General features: G+C 35.7%; 1 protein-coding gene across 5 annotated transcripts in view; it reads left to right on the top strand.

The window, feature by feature from the left end:
• Positions 1–20,864, top strand: part of BRINP3 (BMP/retinoic acid inducible neural specific 3) — a 419,821-nt gene that overhangs the window by 218,654 nt on the left and 180,303 nt on the right. For all 5 annotated transcript variants that reach the window (XM_055144368.1, XM_055144369.1, XM_055144371.1 and 2 more), the window contains exon 4: positions 692–882. In XM_055144368.1, coding sequence (XP_055000343.1) covers positions 692–882 — 191 coding nt within the window. The remainder of the gene's footprint in view (positions 1–691; positions 883–20,864) is intronic.

Here is a 20,864-nt window from a genome sequence, read left to right as displayed (position 1 = left end):
CCAATGTGTGAACATTGGAAATTGCAACTAAATTGTAATCTACTTTAAATTTTGCTATGGGGAATCTATTGTTGGTGCCTAAGAATTCCATAGAGGTTGGTGACTTTCAGAAAGCTTATTAGCACAGTATTTTAATATGCTATATCAAGGAAATCTCTAAGCTGAATGCTTATATGTGTTATTATTCTAAAGATATATGTATTATTTAAAATGTAATGAAAAAAATCTGTTAGTCATACATTTGATCACGTTGCCTTATTCTATGCCAATGTATAGTAAATATTTCTAAGAAAATACAAATTTGCATTATGTTCCCCATGCAATTTCATTTTTGCTACCGTTCTTATTTTATTATTATCTGAGGATTCATGAATGTTAGGTTAGATGAACTATGTAAAAAATTCTCTAGAATCTATAGTCATACTCTCACATAATCTCTCTGTTCATCATTTACTAGATAGGTATTTTGGGGCCATCATTATCTGGGTTATATTTTAGGCCTTGTGGAAATATTTAAGAACAATAAACAGATAAAATTCATAGAGCTTTTATCATACCTTGTCACTTTAATTTCAGTATGTCTGTAATCGGTGGTTCATCACTCACAGACAACTGAAAATTTTAAGTAAAATTAAATCAAATGAAATAATTTTTAAATTAAGTTGAATTTTTAAAAATTTTATTAATGCAGGAGAGGAGTCACTCACAATTTTTGTGGACAAGCGGAAGTTGAGCAAACGATCTGAAGGAAGTGATCCCAGCACCAATAGCTCTTCTGTCACTCTGGAGACGCTCCATCAACTAGCTGCTTCCTATTTCATTGACAGGGACAGTACCCTTCGGAGACTTCACCACATTCAAATTGCATCCACTGCCATAAAGGTATGTAGGAGTGAGTTCACTCTGAGATGCTGCCATACCTTTATTTTCCATATATCTCAGACACATTTTCATGTATTTGCTTGTTTCACTAGCTTAAATGGTTTAGTTTTAAACATATTTTAGCATTTCCTTTTTTATTTTGAGTGATATAATACTTGATGTACGTATACTTGAAAGTGTCACAAGTATATATATAAACAGCATATCTTGGATGAAGTTATATGTTCTTTGATATAATCTTAAAATTGATGATTGAGTATCAGCGTATTTTATTTCCAATTACTCATTGAAATATACTTGCATTGAACTGCACTTGACTTGGTAAGTTTATCCCAGGAACTCCCTCAAGAAAAGTATTAGTATAAGAATTTATTTTCATAACATTGATTGCTTTGCTTTGTACATTTTATATTAATAATATAAAAACATTTTCCAGCGAAGGAAAATTTTACACTCAAAGTAATCAATGACATAAAACTCTTTAAGAACTTCTGACATAAAAAATAGTTCCCTGATTAAATATAAAAAACACTATTATTTGGTTATGTTTCTAAAATTTAAGATAAATTAATGGATTCATTACATATGGCACTAAAATCTTTTGCCTGTGTCTATACTAAAGTGTCCTTGTAATAACTTATATGTGCAAAAGTAATTTTATTTTTGAAAGAAAAAATGAGGGAGAGAGTGAGATAGTTTCTGTGGGTTCCAAAATTATAGATTTCCCAGCATATATTCCCTGTCAGCTTAGCTCCATGTATAAATGTATTTGGCCACTGGCCACTATAAAATTAATAGAGCAAAGAGTCAACAAAGTATAATCATGCAATCCTAACTTTGGTTTAAGAGCAAAATAAGATATTAAATTATTTCCAGTGCTTCAAAGGAACATTTCATGGCTATTAAAAAACAAATCATTCACTGGATCATGTTCATATTATTGCTTTACAGGATTTAAAATAATGCAATTTTTAGTGGGCTCCAAACATATTAAAGTAAGTTATAACTTTAATATGTTTGGAATGCTAGGCTGATATATTGATTGCCCGGGGTTTACTAGAATGGGTGAAAGTTGATGTGAAAATATCTAGACTCAAAGGTTGCACAACCAGTACTGCCAGTCTTCAATACTATTAGTAAATGTAGTTGGGAAAGAGTTCTTTCGATATAATTACACAATCTATAATTAGTATACATTTGACTGTGATTCATGTTGTATTGAAAAAAAATAAGCCAGGAAGTAATATTTGCACTGAATGGGAAAATATAGCCAGCAAAAAAGCAGATGTGTTAGATTAATTTTTAAAATATTTTAAGGTAGGATATTGTTAGGGATATTTGGCTTGAGTTTGCTGTAGAGAAATAGACATTTAAAAAATCAATTTCAATGATATAAACAGTAACTTAAATTGTATTTGCTCATAGAGGACATCATTGTAAGTGTGTTTATTATGGCTATTGATTTTTAGCTCAGCATGAAGTAGAATTAGACAATAGAGTTTTGTGCCCATAGTAAGAAATATTTATTCACAGTCATGTCAAAGCCTAATGGATATTTATACATATTTCTGTTGTCCCATAAGAGAATTCTGTATCTCACAGACACCTGCTTTAATGGTGCACACTAATCCCTGCAGTCTTTGTTCATAAATTCCAGAGATATTAGCAAAAATGATGCTTCCAGAAGCTTATGAATGTGTGGTAGAATGAGCTTATAAAATGTGTGGTAGAATGAGCCCCATAGTCAGTAATATTTGTAAGCAAAAAGAGCTCAGGGGAAGTAGGATTCACCTGAAATGTGGGCAGCTAAGCATCTTTGCTTCAGAGTGCTGTTATGGACAATGCAGCCCTTCATTTACGTTTAAACAACTCTAAACTCATAATGGGAGAAGTGTGGCAAGACTCTGGAAACAGGAAGCCAAAGCAGGACTTTAGATTAGGGATTGGAATCAGAGGCCAATATGCCAATGGTACAGTGGTGGATTTTGAAGAGATTGTGCATATATTTTGTCTGTAAACAGGACTAAACTGAAAATGAAATATAATATGCCTAAGAATAAGCCACAGAAATTCGTAGGAGGGATAGATGAGGTCATGGCAGATGGGAGAGACAGGAGGGAAATCAGACTTTGCTGGGTACAGTGTAATCCTGGGTAGAGTTCTTTTTCTGGCTTGTAATTTTCTACTGGATCTGGTGATTATCTGGCCCAGGGTTAGCTGCCGTCTGGTTTATTTTATGGTCACCAGGGGACAGTTCAGTGATTAAATGTGTGCTCTTTGTGTGCACTTGAGAAGCCTACAGACCCCTTGAATTGAATGCACACTCTATTTGTCTGTGCAGTGTTCTGGGGAGACCATTCTTTCTTTTCATTAGTTATCAAATGGGTCCCTATGCAGATGAAAGCTGTCTCTCTTCAATTATAAGATTATAATTGCTTAGATACACGGCAGCAGGGTATGGAGAATTGAGGGAGGTGGTGTGGGGATGTGTAGACGGAATCCAAGGGCATTCAACCACTGAAATCCTATCTCCTTGAATAAATAATTCAGCACACACTGCTTTAGAAATCACTCACTTACTTCCTTTGCTAAACCCTAAAGATTCCATATGTCATTTGCTGTATTTTAAAGACTCTAAGGATAGCAAAATCCACTTTTAAAAATGTTAGTATGTACGCATGTTTTTTGTATGTTTTCTTTTGGTGTAGGCGATCTCAAACACTGGCATAGAACTTGGAGATTGGGCAGGAGCATCTTTTCAATGATATTTCAACAATTAAGCCCTTTCTGTGTTGCCAGGGACAATCAGGGTATTCCTTATACCTAGTTTAGGACCCACTAGAAATATACATGGAAGTGCTGAAGGAGGCATGTGGCACTGTGAGTTATACTTGGTGATCTGCTAGACATGAATCATCCACCTGTCATTTGTATTCCTGGCTCCTATACATCGTGTTTCCTTTTACTTTCTTTCTTTTTATTTTCTTGGTGGGGAAGACTGTGCACTGGAACATCCAGTGGTGCTCAGGGCTTGCTTCATGCTCTGTGCTCAAAGGTCCCTCCTCGTGGTATTCAAGGGACCATAGTAGTGCTGGGGTTCCAACCAAGGCTGGCCATGTACCATGCAGGTGTCTTACATCTGTATTATATTTTAAGTAGTAGTTAATTTAATTTCTTGAACAAATAAACATGTGGTGGTTTCCTTTGATTCACAACATTTAAAAGATACAATTTCATTTTAAAAGAGTTAAATAATATCATTACCAGATAACCAGATAACCACAAACCATTATTTAATAGAAAAAAACATGACCACTTTTATCATTTGATTGTAAGTACAAAAGAATTGGACGCATAATATTAACTATGACTTTGCTTCCTGAAAATGGAACAGAAAAATCATTTTATCTCTTTTAACAGTAGATATAAAAGTCTAGAGTTTTTTCATATACCTGTACGTTATGACTTAAATTCCATTAAAGCTTGATTAATTACTATACTATTCCACATAATGACAGTTACAGAGATTATAATTCCTCAATATTTTAAGTAAAATAACATCAAATATGTGAGAAAATTGACTGCTGTTCTGAAGATTCAACTCAGTTGGTCATTATCGAAATCGAATACAACAAAAGAGTGTTAGATTTATGTTGAAATTGTGGGCTAAATTTTGATTAACCGTATGTGTTTTCAAATGTCTCAAATATTTTTTTAAAAAAATCAACCTGCAACAAGGAAAATTAAATTTTTTTAAAAACCTAAAAATTCAAAGTGCTAAATTGTTATTTTTATAAAATAAGTTGTGATCTATACAGTGATCTCTGTCACTGTATTTCTAGCATCATGTTATGAGAAAAATGTTTGATAGGCTTTTTAAGAAAATGATAGTCCTTAGAAATATTTTCAAGCAAATTTAGATAAAATCACCATAGAATTAACTTAGCTTAAAAGTCAATATTAAACTGCTAAAAATATATCCTCAAATATTTAATGCTACTTGGTTTGTATAAAAGTGTTGCAGTGATGAAATAACTGTCTAAAACTTTAGATATTTTAATGTAAGAATCCTTTATATTTCCAAAATTTAAAAAACGTTAAGTTATAAAATTAGACCCCATTTTACTTATATATGCTTAGAATGCTAATTTAAGCACTCCAAGAAAATGGGGCTGGACAATAGTACAGTAGGTAAGGTGCTAGCCTTGCCGGCAGCTGACCTGATTCTATTCCTAGCAACAATATGTTCTTCCAAACACTGTCAGGAATGATTTCTGAGCACAGAGCAAAGAGTATGCTTCTAAGTGTTGTCCCAAAATAAACAAAAGGAACCTTAAGAAAAGATAATTTACATAAAAACCATCCCAAATAATCAAAGGTTTGATTTCATAGTTTCATCTTTATGAAGAATTCTGTTTCAGGGGCTGGAATGATAGCAGAATGGGTAGGACATTTGCCTCACACGCTGCCAATCCGGGTTCGATTCCCACTATCCCATGTGGTCCCCCGAGCACTGCCAGGAGTAATTCCTGAGTGCATGATCCAGGAGTAACCCCTGTGCATCGCCGGGTGTGACCCAAAAAGCAAAAAAAAAAAAAAAAAAAAGAAAATAAATTCTATTTCAAATAATAAACTGTAATTGTTTACAAAGAATTTTCAATCATATACGCAAAATTAATTTTTACTTAGGGATATAAATGGCATTTAAGTTGTACAAACTGGCAAATGATTTTTAAAACGTATTTTGAAATTTTAGCATAAAAGAATAACATTTTAGTTTAATTACCATGCAAATGTAGTGTAATGTTCAAATTTCTGAAGGCAATATTTTCAGCATAATTAAGAGCTATAGTTATTCATATTTTGAAATTACAGTCTAGACAATGGTCTTCTATTTCTCATTTTAGATATGTGTGTCTGAGCTGAGCATTCTGTACTTTTGACAGTCCTAACTTGCTGTAGGGTCTAAGTAGATCTTTTTTTTATTTGTTTTGTTTTTAATGAAGCTAGCTCATTGGCTACTAAATAGTAAATAAACAAATACATTTAATTTATGCTTTTAAATTCTATCTTAACTTTACATATCAGGAAAAAATAAAAATCCAATTTCCAATCATTGTCAGCATCTGTTTAGTTCAATTCTTCTTATTCTTATGCTGTTTCTAGTTTGAGGGGTCATTTTCTATGACACAATTTATAATCTTTGAGTTCCATGAATATTACATTTGTTTTCTCACATCTCAATACTCATTTTATCTTCAATCAAAATGCATCTTGTACTTGTTTCCTGAAGTAAATGGTACATAATTATATTTTCTTTGTTCATATGAGTTGCAACTAAGTTACTATCTCTTCTATTTTAAAAGAATATTTGAAGTAAAATAGACTGGAAAAAGTCAAGCATAGGATATGATGTTAAACATAATTAAAAATATCTAGACAGACCATTTCTAAATAAGATAATGTAATAAAGAATAGATTCTAAACAAGATAATGTAACAGGGAGTCCAGACATGCAATTAAAAAAAAAAAGAGAGTAAAAAATTACAGACTAGGGCTGAGAGATAGTACAGCGGACAGGTGAGGTGCATGCTTTGCACACAGTTGACACTGGCTCAATATCTGGCCCCATATATGATCCTATAACCACTACTTGAAATGATTTCTGATCACAGATCCAGGAGAAAGCCCTGAGCACTGACTGTGTTGTGCAAACCCTGTCTTCTGCCCTTCCCCCAACACACATGTATAGGCTAAAGTTGTGACTTCGTAATGGAGGAGATACCTCACATGTGTGTCTGTGGGTTCAAGCCCTGGCAGCATAAATAAGTAAATAAAATATTTATCTTCAGTGTGATTTTCAAGAAAGTGAACAATTGGCACAGAATGGTTCTTAAGAGAAACTACATTCTAAAGGGAGTGCTATATTTGTCACAGTTCTTGAAATTATAGCCAAGATATGGGGTAACAGAGAAAATTCAGGAAGAGACAAGAGGCTTCAATAAATAGAGTAGACTACTAGGTATTAGAGTGACCTAAGTATTTATTATTTGTGAACTTAGTATCTAAAAAGAAAACACCAATTTGAGTGAGAACCCCAGAAAAATTGAGAGAATATCCCTGAATAATTTACTAGAATACTGGTAAAGATAATATGTATCAATTATTTGACATTACCTGATAGAATTAAATTGTAGGATTGAAGAACAGTATCTGAAATCTATGTAGGTAGTAGAAAACTGTTCCTATAAGTCAAAATAATAATACTAAGAAAGTACAGAACTAAAAATACTTGGCAAGGTCAAGCCTCATAAGGGAATTAATTAGCTCCAATTTGCTTCTTCTTGGAACTACCTGATAAGAAAAAGGAAAAAGCATCAAACTTTTTAAGGCATCTTCCAAAATATGCTTCAAGTATAGTTTTATAAACATAAATAAATTTCTCTAACAAATTAATACTAACAAATTAATACCCACAACTGGAATTGGCCAAAGTTATTAGATATTGGATGCACAGGAAAACCCGGAATTGTAAAAAGGAGTAAACAACTGAAAACATCTGGAAAGAAATGAACAAAATAATGGAGAACCAAAGAATGAGTTAAAGGTGACATTGATCAGAAGCCAGTAAGAGCCACTCGTCAGTCCCTGACGAACAGAAGGGTAAATTTGATGAAGAACCAGTAGTTAAAGAAATCATAGGTAAGAATTTTCCAGAGTTGAAGGATAAAGAAAACCAAACACAAGAGTCCCAAAGGATCCCAGTGGAAACAGACTGAAAAGGAAATTTCAAGACGCATTGTGCTCAGAATGATAAAAACCAAAGACAGAGAAAGAATATTGTAAACAGCAAGATCAAGAATGAAACTTAAATGCTAAGGGAAACCCATCAGCTTTACAGCAGGTCTGTTAGAGTGTGGGGGCCACAGAAGAATGGTGGGATATAGCAAAAAAATCTCATGAAATGAGTACCTCACAGCTGGAGGTATATACCTCACATACCTGGATGAGTACCGATCCAGCTATGTCATCATTCAGATTTGAAGGTATAATCCAGAGCCTAGGAGACAGACATCAGTTTAGGGAATTCATATCCTAGAAACCAGTTATGCAAGAAGCATTAAAGAACCATCTCTAAAAGGTAGAATAAACTTCCCAGCACTTAGCATCGAATATGGAATTCACTCATGGCACATAAGGCTGCCTTATATTAGATTAATAAAAGTATGTTTACTGCTAGCTTGCTAAGGGAATTTATACATTTTCAATTATTGAGTGACATTTTGTGCATATTGAATATTCCATGTCTGATAAGGTTTTTTAATTCATAGTGATTTTACTGTAATATTTAACTTATTAATACAAACATTTGTAAGCATCTATAATATTTTCTAATACAAAGCCAATTCTTTTTTTTTTAATAAAAATTTTATTTTATTAAATCACCGTGTGGAAGATTACAATGCTTTCAGGCTTAGGTCTCAGTTATACAATGCTGAAACAACCATCCCTTCACCAGTGCCCATATAACACCAACAAAAAAAAAAACCAACACAGTACACCTCCCATCCCGCCCCCCCACCCCCTACCTTGTAACTGATAAGTTTCATTTTACATTCTGTTTACTTTGGTTACATTCAATATTTCAACACCAACCTCACTATTGTTGTTAGGAGTACCCCACTAGATTCAGACCTACTGTGAAGACAAATAAGGTCGCATGGCCGCAGTATCGGCCGCGCGGTTTTGAATTTCTGTACTTTAACACGAAGTCCAGGGAGATTTCTTCCAGATATTGGATCATTGCAGGCTTGAAAACCCAATCTGTGGTCGTCTTAATATGGCAGACACCGCGCCCTTCATCCCCGGAGAGAAAGAGGCGAGAGAGAGAAATACCTTTCCCCTCCTGGGCGGGCACGGGGCCGAGGCTTAGTTCTCAGGCTGGAGACATTCTGTGAGGAGTTGCCCATGCCGAAAGAGGTTTTGCTGGGTCTGGATTCATGCTTGTGCAGCTGTGGAGAGGCTGCACACACGTGCGGTCCCCGGATCACATCTTGGCGGTGGGAGGGGCCGGTGCCTCCCACCTTCCCAAGAGCACCCTCGTGTCCTTTTGCTGCAGTTTTTGTCGTAAATCCCATCTGTGGTACAAAGCCAATTCTTAAGATAAAACTCATTTTTATACTTTAATAGGCCTATTCAAATTTTTCTCTTATTTTTTTTAAAATTCTGTTAACTCTTACTAAATTTTACATTTGTAGGTTTTTATCTATTTTATGTAAATCTCAAAATGTGTTAGCACAAATTTATTCATAATATGAATTTTCAAATTGATGTACCTTTAAAACCAAAGATGCAGGTTTTGAAAGTATTTCACTTTAGCAACTTATCATTTATTTATTATGTTGTAGAATTTCCGATTTGTTCTATATATCTATATGTGTTTATGTATCACTTCTTTTAGAATAAAAAGTAGAGAGAGAAAGAGACAGATAGGGAGAGAGAGAAAGAAAGACAAAGAAAGAGAAAGAGAGAAAGATCCCTTGTGTGGGATAAAATAGAACTACAGTAAGTGAACAACAAACTATGACATTCATTAAACTGCACATTTTGTCTATAGCACTAAGGTTACATATGAGAGGGCTGAGAGGGGTTATCAGAACACTGATAGAAGGAAACAGGCTCTTTGGTCATGAGTGTGGTGTTGGAATGATAGCTACATGACAAGTATAATGAATAGTATTATATATCCTGGTACCACAAAACACGGTATGAAAAAGCTACCATTGGTGATTAGATAGTATGAGTTAAGCTGCTGAAAGGAAGGTCAGATCCAAATCTGAGCCCTTAGTTACCTCTTCTCTTCCCACCGCCAGGGCCAGCCTGCTCATGTCTCTCCCTTACTCTGCCATCTTGGTCTAGCTAATTGGCACTGGTATTGCAAGTGCTGTGAGTGTCAATGCTGTAATCATCCCCTATCTTCTCACTGTCGACCCATAAGCTCTGATCTGTTCCCCAGGTGCGCGGTTGACAGCAGAACAAGTCTCCTTGTTCTCAGCCCTGGCAACTTTCTCCTTAGGTAGTTTGGAACTTGACATCAAAGGAGAATACAGTTCCTTCCTTGTACTGACAAGTACTAGGAGCAGGGTGGGAAAAGCAAAGACCAAATCCACTGATGAAAGATCCCTTCCAATTACCTGTATGTACCCCGTGGCTCTCTTACTTCTATCTTTCTGCCTACCTCGTATATCCCTAGGGAATAACCTGAGTTTTCATCATCATCTAAGACAAATCTAAATGCCAATGCTAATTCTTCTTATCTAGAGAGGACTATTAAATTTTGGAAAATATACAATTTATCTTTTCATAAAACTTGTGTTTCAAAACTATAATTTTAATTATAGATCCCTCAATGGCCTGTCTGTAAATGGCACTAACTAATACTCCTATAATTTAGTAGTAAACATTATGGGAGAAGGCAGTGGACAATAGCATACAGGGGAATAGTGAAAACATCAGTAAAAGTTTCAAAATTGAGTTCCTATTATCCTCATGAAGAAAAAATTCTTGCAAATATTTTATTTTTTAAAACCAAAATTCTGTGATACCTTAAAAAACAAGGCAACAAACGTTATCACTGTCATACCATTGCTCATTGATTTTATCCAGCGGGCACCAGTAACATCTCCATGAGACTTGTTGTTACTGTTTTTGGCATATCAAATACGCCAAGCAACAAACAAACAAACAAACCTAAAATAGATGCAACCTTGTGCTCCTTGAAGCACCATTATACATTTCAGGGACATTCTTGCAGAACATCATGGTGGGGTTGAGAAATTCCCATAATTCCATATTCTAGTATACTTATGACACTGAAATCAGACAAATGTTATATGAGAAAAAAATTGCCAATACATCTCAGTAATATAGAAGCGGTTATTAACACATATTAAGTAATATTTTAAAATTCTTATGATATTATAAATAATGGTTTCTTACAGACATAATTCCAACAATATACCCATTACTCGTGTACCCATCTCCCAACTCAAAGGACCCTCAGCCCCTTCCCTCTCACAATGTAACCATATTGAACTCAATAACACAGCAAAAATATTCATATAAATACTGCATAGGGGGCTGGAGTGATAGCACAACAGGTATGGCATTTGCCTTGCATTCAGCCGACCTGGGTTCGATTCTCAGCACCCCCTATAGTCCCCTGAGCTCCATCAGGAGTAATTCCTGAGTGCAGACCCAGGAGTAACTCCTGTGCATAGCTGGGTGTGACCCCAAAAGCAAAAACAATAAAATACTGCATATACCAGTGGGTACTTATCTAAAATTTCATGGTGAATAATAATAAAAACATTGATATAATTCAATTAACTGAAATAGGTGACAGATGATCAGATTAACAAAAAGTCATCAGATATATGTATAGATAGAACAATGGAGACTTGATAAATACATCTATGAGAAAATCTTTAGAAAACAATGGTATATGCTACAAGAGGAGAAAACCACACATGCCTTTGAGAAAAGTAGAAAGAAAGTCTTCAACTTGACAAAGGGCATATATGAAAAATATACTAGCTTGGAAGGTGCTTCAGTTACTTCAAGAGCCTGGCAGGCAAGCTTGAGTTTATGAGCTCAATCCCCAGAGTACATGCTTTGAGGCAATCATAATAGTCCCTGGTTCCGTGATTCTAGCTAAGGGGGAGAGAAACAAAAAGGAAAGAGAAATCTATAGCTAACATCATTCTCAATAGTGAAGGAGAAAAGATATTGTCCCAAAGTTCAGACATGAGATAAGGATTTCTGTTCTCACTACATTTTTTAACATTGCACTAGAAGTTCCAGCTGGTGCAATTAGCAATAAAAAATAAATTGTACATTCATATTTGAATGGAAAAATAAAGCTGTCTTTATTTAAACATTTCAGGAGTGTGTGAAAATATAATGCTGTATTTAAAAATCCACAAGCAATAAAATATATTTTATCATTGCAAAATTAATAATGAAACTTGTGTTCTTCTGTCTACGAAGAATAATTAGAGTTAAAATTAATGCTAAATTCATTTTGTAGAGTATCATATATATACAGTATATGTATACGTATATAGTTAGATTTCACAAGTTTTATAGCCCATATGCTGAAAAACATTAAATTACTTTTGTTAAGACAATCTTATAGTTATTTTAATTTTATATTAATTTTTCACTAATGCGTTTGTGTGTCCATCTTTCTGTCTCTCACCCATTTACCTCAACATTTTTGTCATTCCAAAGATAAGTTGGATGTGGAGTGGAATTTCTATTTATTAAGTGATTCAGGTTGCCCATCTTTATTCTCTTTTCTTTCCATATTGGTTGCTGTCTTCCTGTAAAGGTTATTTATTTCCTCTTGTTTTTTCCAGTATTAGTAAAGCCTATCAAATAAATTCATTTATGTGATCTGTATTTCTACAGTTTTACTTTTTGATATTTTGTAGATCTTGCTTCTGAATTTTTCCACTTGGATATGTATATTGTCTAATGTCACTGTCACTGTCACTGTCACTGTGATCCTGTTGCTCATCGATTTGCTCAAGTGGGCACCAGTAACGTCTCTCAGTGTGAGACTTATTGTTTTTGTTTTTGGCATATCCAACACCCCACGGGTAGCTTCCAGGCTCTGCCATGGGGGTGCAATACTCTCGGTAGCTTGCCGGGCTCTCTGAGAGGGGCGGAGGAATGGAACACGGGTCAGCCGCATGAAAGGTGAATACCCTACCTCTATGCTATCACTCCAGCCCATTGTCTAATGTACAAACAAATATTTTCATAATAGTCATCATTGTGGGTTCCTATTTCAACCATATCCCTGTTTGCATCTGCTTCCATTGACTTGTGCCTGCCTTGCCCATTGCATCTGATTTGCTTGAGTTTCATATATTTTTGTATTGCCAAACACTCTATGTGAAAAAAGCAAAAATTAGACTTACAAATTAATTACTACTAATTAATTTCTCTATTCTATGTGGCTGAGTTAATTAAATATGAAGCAGACCAGTGATACTTTGAAAATTTAAGTTCATTCATTGATTTCTGACTAAAATTGTAGTCAGCCACAGAGCTATCTTTTTACAAGGTTTCAGCATCTGTCAAAGAGCAAGATACAGGAGATTATCACAGTCTTGTCAACACTAACTTCTAGCTTTCAAGTTGTGGGTGAAGGATCTTTCTGATAAAGATGTATATGAACAACCCTTTCTCTGTCCCAGATGTTACCCTAGTCATTTTTACCTAGAAGATGAATGTCTAGAGCTTGGTGAAAATCAGCAAAGCCTCAGCAGCTTCTTTCCCACATCTTCATGTTTTTGTTCCATGCTTAGGGATCCAAAAATGCCTAAGATTGAGTGATAGTCCAGTGGGTAGAACATTTGCCTTGTACGGGACCGACACTGGTTCCATCCCTGACACCATCCTACCCTGAGCTCAGAGCAGGAATGAATCCTGAGCAAAGCCAGGTGTGACACACAACCATGTAGCACTGTAGCACTGTCATCCCATTGTTAATCGATTTGCTTGAGTGGGCATCAGTAACGTCTCCATTGTGAGACTTGTTACTGTTTTTGACATAGAGAATATACCATGGGTAGCTTGCCAGGCTCTGCCATGCAGGCAGGATACTCTCGGTAGCTGCCGGGCTCTCTGAGAGGAATGAAGGAATCGAATTTAGGTCGACTGCTTGCAAGGCAAACACCCTACCCACTGTGCTATCGCTCAAGTCCTAGAATGACACACAACCATAAAGTAGATAAATTAACTTGAAACTGATATGCTGTGCTCCAACTTGTTTGCAAAGCCTCCACCAGAGAACGTTCATGCACTCAGCGTGTTATTTCTCAGATCTGCTGCTTTGCAGCTTGTGTCCTAGAGACCAGCTCTCCAGGTTGTGGAATGGCATGGCATGGATTGGAGCTTCCAGTTGTAATCCGTGGTATTGTCACTGGTACAGCCATTCGGTGCCCCAGTTTCCTAATTGCACTTTACCTTCTCCATGGTACTGGTACTCCTTCCCTTCTTAAAGTAGATGAAAGTAGGCATTGTTTGCCTTTCTTCCCAGAAAGTGTTCATGGTTTTTCGTATTTTAGCTCTTTTATAGCTTCGTCTGTTCCTTGGGCTACTGTTTGTGGATTTGAGTTTATCTGAGTTACTTTTATATTCACTTGACTATAATGTTCTCTTGTGATATACTAAATCCTAAATAGAATCGAAAGTCCTTGCTTTTAATCTCTATCTTTCCTGTTTCCCTTTTTTACAGTAATTAGGTACATTTGCTTGAATCACTACAGTTTTATTTTTAGCTTCTCTTAAATATAATGCCAAAGAGATTTCCCAGAGATATCGAGGCAGTTAACTTTTTAAACTGAATTTTAATTTTGTTTCTTCTTTCCTCTATTTCCCAGTGACCATATGTAGGGCATGTGCTCAACCAGTTACTTAGCCACATTCCTAAGCCCCAAATTAATATGCTGCAAAAAGATACTGTATTTTTTGTTGTTTCAAGGATTGAACTAAGGTCCTCCAATATGCAGGGCAGGTTTTCTACCTCAGAGCACATCCCTGACTTAACTGTTTTTCTAGCATAACTTTCTGTTGAACAACATGGATACATTTCTTTTTCTCCTCTTCCAGCACTGTAGCACTGTCATCCCCTTGTTCATAGATTTGCTTGAGCAGGCACCCATAAGTCTCCACTGTGAGACTTGTTGTTACTGTTTTTGGCATATTGAATACACCATGGTAGCTTGCCAGGCTGTGCCCTGCGGGTGGGATACTCCTGGTAGCTTGCTGGGCTCTCCAAGAGGGACAGAGGAATAAAACCCGGGTCAGTTGTGTGCAAGGCAAACGCCCTACCTGCTATGCTATCGCTTCTCCTCCTCTAGAACTTTGAAAAATTAGAAATACTTAAGAGGGTTTGTTTCCCCCACTCTGGAGAAGCTCAGGTTCTTTCTTCACAACATCTCTCTCCACCTCTCTCTCTCTCTCTCTTTCTCTGTTTTTCTCTCCCTCCCGCCTCTTTCACTCTCTCTCTCTCTCCTTGCTACCTCAGAATATATTTTTCTTTTTTTCTGTCTCTCTGTCATGCTCACTCTGCACCCTTCATTTTCTCTAAATAAATTATGCTGTGCTTATATATTTGGAGGCCACACCCAACTGAACTCAAAGTTTATACCTGGCTCTGTGCTCAGGGATCATTCCAGGCAGGCCCATGGGTTCAAATGAGATTCTGGGGATCAAACCCAGGATAGCTGCGTGCTAGGCAATGCCCTACCCATTGTACTGTCACTCTGACCTTAAACAAATTACTTTTAATAAAACTGCTTCACTTCACTAAAAAATAAAAAAAAAGAAGAAATAAATACTTGCAGGGAGTGTGTTTGCCTTGCACGCGGCCGACCCAGGTTCGATTCCTCCGTCCCTCTTGGAGAGCCAGACAAGCTACCGAGAGTATCCTGACTGCATAGCAGAGCCTGGCAAGCTACCTGTGGTGTATTCGATATGCCAAAAATAATAACAAGTCTCACAGTGGAGACGTTACTGGTGCCAGCTCGAGCAAATTGATGAGCAATGGGACGACAGTGCAACAGTTCTACAGCGCATCCCTTTAGAGTAACAACAATGTGCTCTTCGTGTTCCTGGAGAGAGCAGATACCCCTAGCCCACGATAAGGACAAATGTAGATGTTACTGGCTCCCGCACCAGCAAATTGAGCAATGGGATGACAGTGATACAGTGATACAGTGATCCCTTCAGAGTACTGGAGAGGTAGCACAGGGGCTGAGACAATTGCAGGGCATACAGATAACCCTGATTTGACCTTTGATACTGCATGCATTTCCCTGAGCACCACCAGCGTGACCCAGCAAGGAGTAAACCCTGAGCACTATTGGGTGTGCCTCACTTCCAAGAAAAATAACCACTTGTTAAAAATAATCAAAACAGGAGTTAGTAAACAAGCCCTATTTCAAAACTTAATGTAAAAATACAGTCACAATAGGCTTCAAAAGATTTCCACTGTGATGACATTTTAATAATTAGGTTTCTTTCTGGAGGAAGGGGCAATTTACTAATACTACAACACGTAAGAAAGTAAAGGAGATTATAGTTTCTCTAGTGGACCTAAGCAAGCTGTATTTAAGAAGAATTAGAATTGATTACACAATATCCCAACTCTCAAAGCCACTGTATATTCTTCTTTCTTGGATAGACGATGTTTAATGTGAAGATTGGGTTGAGATAGAATATTAGCTTTAACTTCTCAAAATTCCTTTTTTAGGTGTGGGGTTAAGTTGGTGCTCAAGGGATGTTCTGGCTCTGTGCCTAGAAGCGACCCTTGTGGTGCTTGTAGGATCAAATACTCTTCCAGAAATTGAGCCAATGTCTGCCACAGATAAAGCAGGTACCTTAGCCCTTATATCTTTCCATTCCATAGCAAATTCTTACTAAGGAAATATTTGGAAAGGGAAAAATGCAATTTCTTCTCCAATAATACCCATGACATTTTTCTCAAATTACATATGACTAGTGCCTCAAGATTTTCAAAGTAATTTTCTTTACATTTTGACCATTGTTAGTATTATATTGATATCTTAACAAGTCCACTTGTACTTCCGTACTGTCTGATACGTTATCTCTTCCATGAAAAGCAATAGATGCTATTTTTACAACTTAATAAATATTCATCACAGTTGTCCTGTCTCCAACCAGGAAAACAAGGTTGTTTTGATTTGGTTTTGTTTCAATATGGATAACAAGAGTAAATCACTAGTTTGATGCAAAACTTTTTTATTTAGCCACTCTTTGAAGGTTATATGGCAAGCTTGGTAACTCGTGCCAAGCATTGTCCTTCGCCTAGCATTATGAGTTGGTTTATTAGAAACAATCAGTTGGAACAAAGACTCTCACAAGCAGTGCTTTAAATCAATATAGTCTTGAACTCTATTTCTTTCTACATATAAATTAAACGTTCAATTTCCAGTGGAATATAAAGGGAGCAAATGGCAATTGATAGCACCAGTTAAGTGATCTTCTGTCTCAGTAAGCCCATTAGGGCAGCCTGCCCGTCTTCTAAGACTAGGAACAGAAATCCTAAAGATAGTTGAAATAGCCACCTAGGAGGGAGCTGCATGCATCTTAGCTCACCCCGTGCCTTGTCCATTTACTTAACCACTTCATTGGTGCACACAGTATTTTTAAATCAGTAGATACCAATTCCATTTCAGTTTTCATCTACTGAAGAAATATAAATATAAAATGAAAACTGCCTCTGTGCAATAAACATAAGTATTCATATGTAAATATTCATGCAGACTCACAAGAAATGGTAAAACTTTTATACATCAGTGGAACAAACATTTGTTTTACTCAGTCTACTCATTCCTATGCTGATCTCATCCAGAATACAGAAACACATTCATAGACACACCAAAGAAATAATCTTCCGGCAAATATCTGTGTACCTCATGTACTAAAATAGTATTTGAAATGATTTATTTCTCCATGTTTTTTAATTTGCATATTTTCATTATAAAATATCAGGATATGTGTTGTTTCTTGGCTAATCCTATTTTTTGGAGGCTGTATCTATTGTATTTTAAGTTTATTTAAAAGATATTTCTTGAAAACAATTGTTTTTTTTCCTCCTGTTGATACCCTATTCTTTCTTACTCTGATGCTGTTTTTGTTATTTTCCTGGTTGTTCTCAGACTTGAATAATGTTCACCCTGATATCTTCCAGTCCAAGTTGTAGAATTTCTTCTTCAGATCTACTGTTGAGATCGTCTAACATTTTTCATTCATTTTATCATTAGACCCCCACATTTTCATTTGATTGAACTCATTTTGTTTTTGTTTGGGGGTCATACCTAGTTTTGCCTAAGGCTTAACCCTGGCTCAGGTGCTGTGAGATGACTCCTACAGAGACAGTAGAACCATATGGGGTGCCAGGTGCCAAACCCCAGTAGGTTGCTTGGTAAGGCTATACTTTACCCATCCAACTATGGCACTAACCCTGTTTGTGATTTAACTTTTATCTCTGCATTCATACCCATTGCCTTATGCATCAGTGTCTTTGCTTTGTTCTTGTTTCGTTTCCTTTTAACTCTTTAAAGTTATTTGCAAAGGATAATCTGCAGTGTGTACAATGTGTTAAGTCTAATGTCCCAATGCTCTCACAGCAATTTTTGTCCCATTTTTCTGGCATAGAGGCCATACATTTTTGTTTCTTTCCATGTACCCTAATTTTTTCAGTATCAAGGTATTTTAGCAACTGAAGATAATTCTCTTAATCTAAATACTTTCAAATGACCTATCTAATGATTTTCACAAAAAATCTTGAAGAACTATTATAAGGATTAATAAAAATTCTGAAAGCAAGGCTAAGACCTAACATGATATATTGCAGTCTTTGATATTTATTTGATGATTTATACAATGCAGACACAATTTAAAAAAAATATTAAGGCTTGTTTGGAAGTTCTACCAGGGGAGCGCAGACTGGATCTATAGCAAAGCGGTTAGCATGTTTGCCTTGCATGCAGCTGACCTGGATTCGATTCCTCCATCCCTCTCAGAGAGCCTGGCAAGCTACCTAGAGTATCCCGCCGCATGGCAGAGCCTGGCAAACTACCTGTGGCCTATTCGATATGACAAATTCAGTAACAACAAGTCTCACAATGGAGATGTTACTGGTGCCCACTTGAGCAAATCAATGAACAACGGGAGGACAGTGCTACAGTGCTTTATTAAAGCACATGATTTACAAAGGTATTCATAGGTGAGTTTTATACGTATGATGTTCCAGCACCGTTCCCATCACCATTCCCAGCGTCAAATGTCCTCCACTAGTGTTTCCTTGTTCCCACACCCTCCAGACCTATTTAAAGCTTGCTGACTTGGCAGAGACATTTTTTATTTGCAGCTCATGTTTTCAGTGTTGTTAACTCTGTTGTTTGGATATTTAACTATACCACTTCTTTGCACCACTGGATAAAATACAGACAAGAGTTCTTCTTACCCTAGTAATATAAATCCAGTCAAGAATTGATACAATTCAGTAGTGTACAAAGGAGATCGTTTGACACATATATTGGAAAAAAGAAAAATATTTTAAAAATTAGTAGGCAATTTAATAAATGTCTGCCATGAGAGATTCATTTTATAAATTTGTTGACTTTCACAGTAAAACAGATTTACTCAAATCTACATATAACAGAATTTAGCCAGATATAGGGGGCAGCTATAGAGGAAATACACTTGACGCATATATCACCTTAATAATTAGTTCTTCTTTTCAACACTTAGATTTGTTTCTGTTCAGTTGGGTTCTATAAAGATCAAATAGAATTATTGATAATTCATCTAGAAAAATCACTATCTTCAGAGTGTAAAATACTTCCAGTAATTTTTTAAACTTTGTAGTCAGATTATGAAAAATATACTTTCCTAAGTCTAATAATGGAGCAAAATCTAGAACCTTTTCAAACAATATCAGTAGAGCAGCCTTTGGAGAAAAAGTAAAACAAATTATTAAAACATATCAATATATTTATAAACTATTGTATATATAGCTTTTGTTAGGCAGTTAATCACAGGTAGTAAATTATATAAATATTAACTGAAATTTCAAATTCATTTATATTATTGGGAAAATAAGAAAGCAGGCAGTATATTATTTAAGTTCTAAAATTTTAATTTAGCACAATTGTATTCCTGTTTTCATAGCTATTTAACAGTAAATGTCTCACATCAATTTATATAATGATATAAGAATACTATCAAGGAATGAACAAATATCTTAATGTATGAAAAAATGTAACTAATGAAGCATCAGAAACATATTTTTAGCAACTCCCAATTCAGTTTTAAAGTGTTTGTATTTATAAATCTTTTCAGAAATTGATCGTCCTTGGAAAGTGCATAGAAGTCAGTCAATAATTTTTTTTTTAAAGAAAACAGATTTTATTTAGAGGCTTTTGAGGATAGGAGGAAGGGATAAGAAAGGGTGAGAGAAGTAAGAGTAACGCATTCAAGAGAGAACGCGGGCTTCTCCAAGGGTGGAGGAAGCCCCTACACTTACCAAGCTTTAGACACAAAAGTGTGAAAGTATAAAAGTACACATCTCAAGAGAGGAGATGCGGGCGACAGATGTGCTCGGGCAACACATGTGCTTGGGCACAAGCAGCACATGGGCTCAGGCAGCATATGCATGTCCCAGTCAATAATTTTTGTTGGTTGTTCTTTTTCTCACAATTCATCAAGATGTCCTATTAATAAACTTCTAGGGTTAAAGGAGGAACTAAATTTGATTCTCGCAGTTTTATGTGATCTTATTTCCAGTCATCTTAATCCAGTATTATTTACTCCACAAACAACTTATTTGGTATTTTTGTTTTCCTTACTTTAAAAGTATATATTCATTAAACAACTAATTTTCTTCATTATGTGAATACTCTGTAATACTAGTTCTAGATGTAGACTTAAATCCCACTTCTGTTGATCATTAGCTATGACACCTGGAGCAATTTAAATGCTCAACCCTATTGCCCTAAGTCCATCATATCAAGAAAGGAGATTATATAAATGTTTTTTAGGATCAAATTTATTAATATTTCAGTATTTTTAGAATAATATCTTATAAGCAAAATGATATAAAGTATTATCTATTCTTATTTAACGTAAATCTATTGAGTACTTGTATATTTCAAGAAACAACTTATTCATCTTCTTATTTCTCAACTCAAAGCTCAGTATAAGATCATCATCATCATCATCATCATCATCATCATCACCATCATCATCATCATCATCATCATCATCATCATTATCATCCTGTTGATCATCGAATTTCTCAAGTGATCTCAGTAATGTCTCCATTCATCCTAGCCCTGAGATTTTAGAAGCCTCTCTGTACTCAGCCTTCCCAATGATGC

The sequence above is a fragment of the Sorex araneus genome, chromosome 7, assembly GCF_027595985.1.
Source record: "Sorex araneus isolate mSorAra2 chromosome 7, mSorAra2.pri, whole genome shotgun sequence".
Classification (NCBI taxonomy): Eukaryota; Metazoa; Chordata; class Mammalia; order Eulipotyphla; family Soricidae; genus Sorex; species Sorex araneus.
Note: the sequence above shows the minus strand (reverse complement) of the source record. Positions and strands in the feature narration are given on the sequence as shown.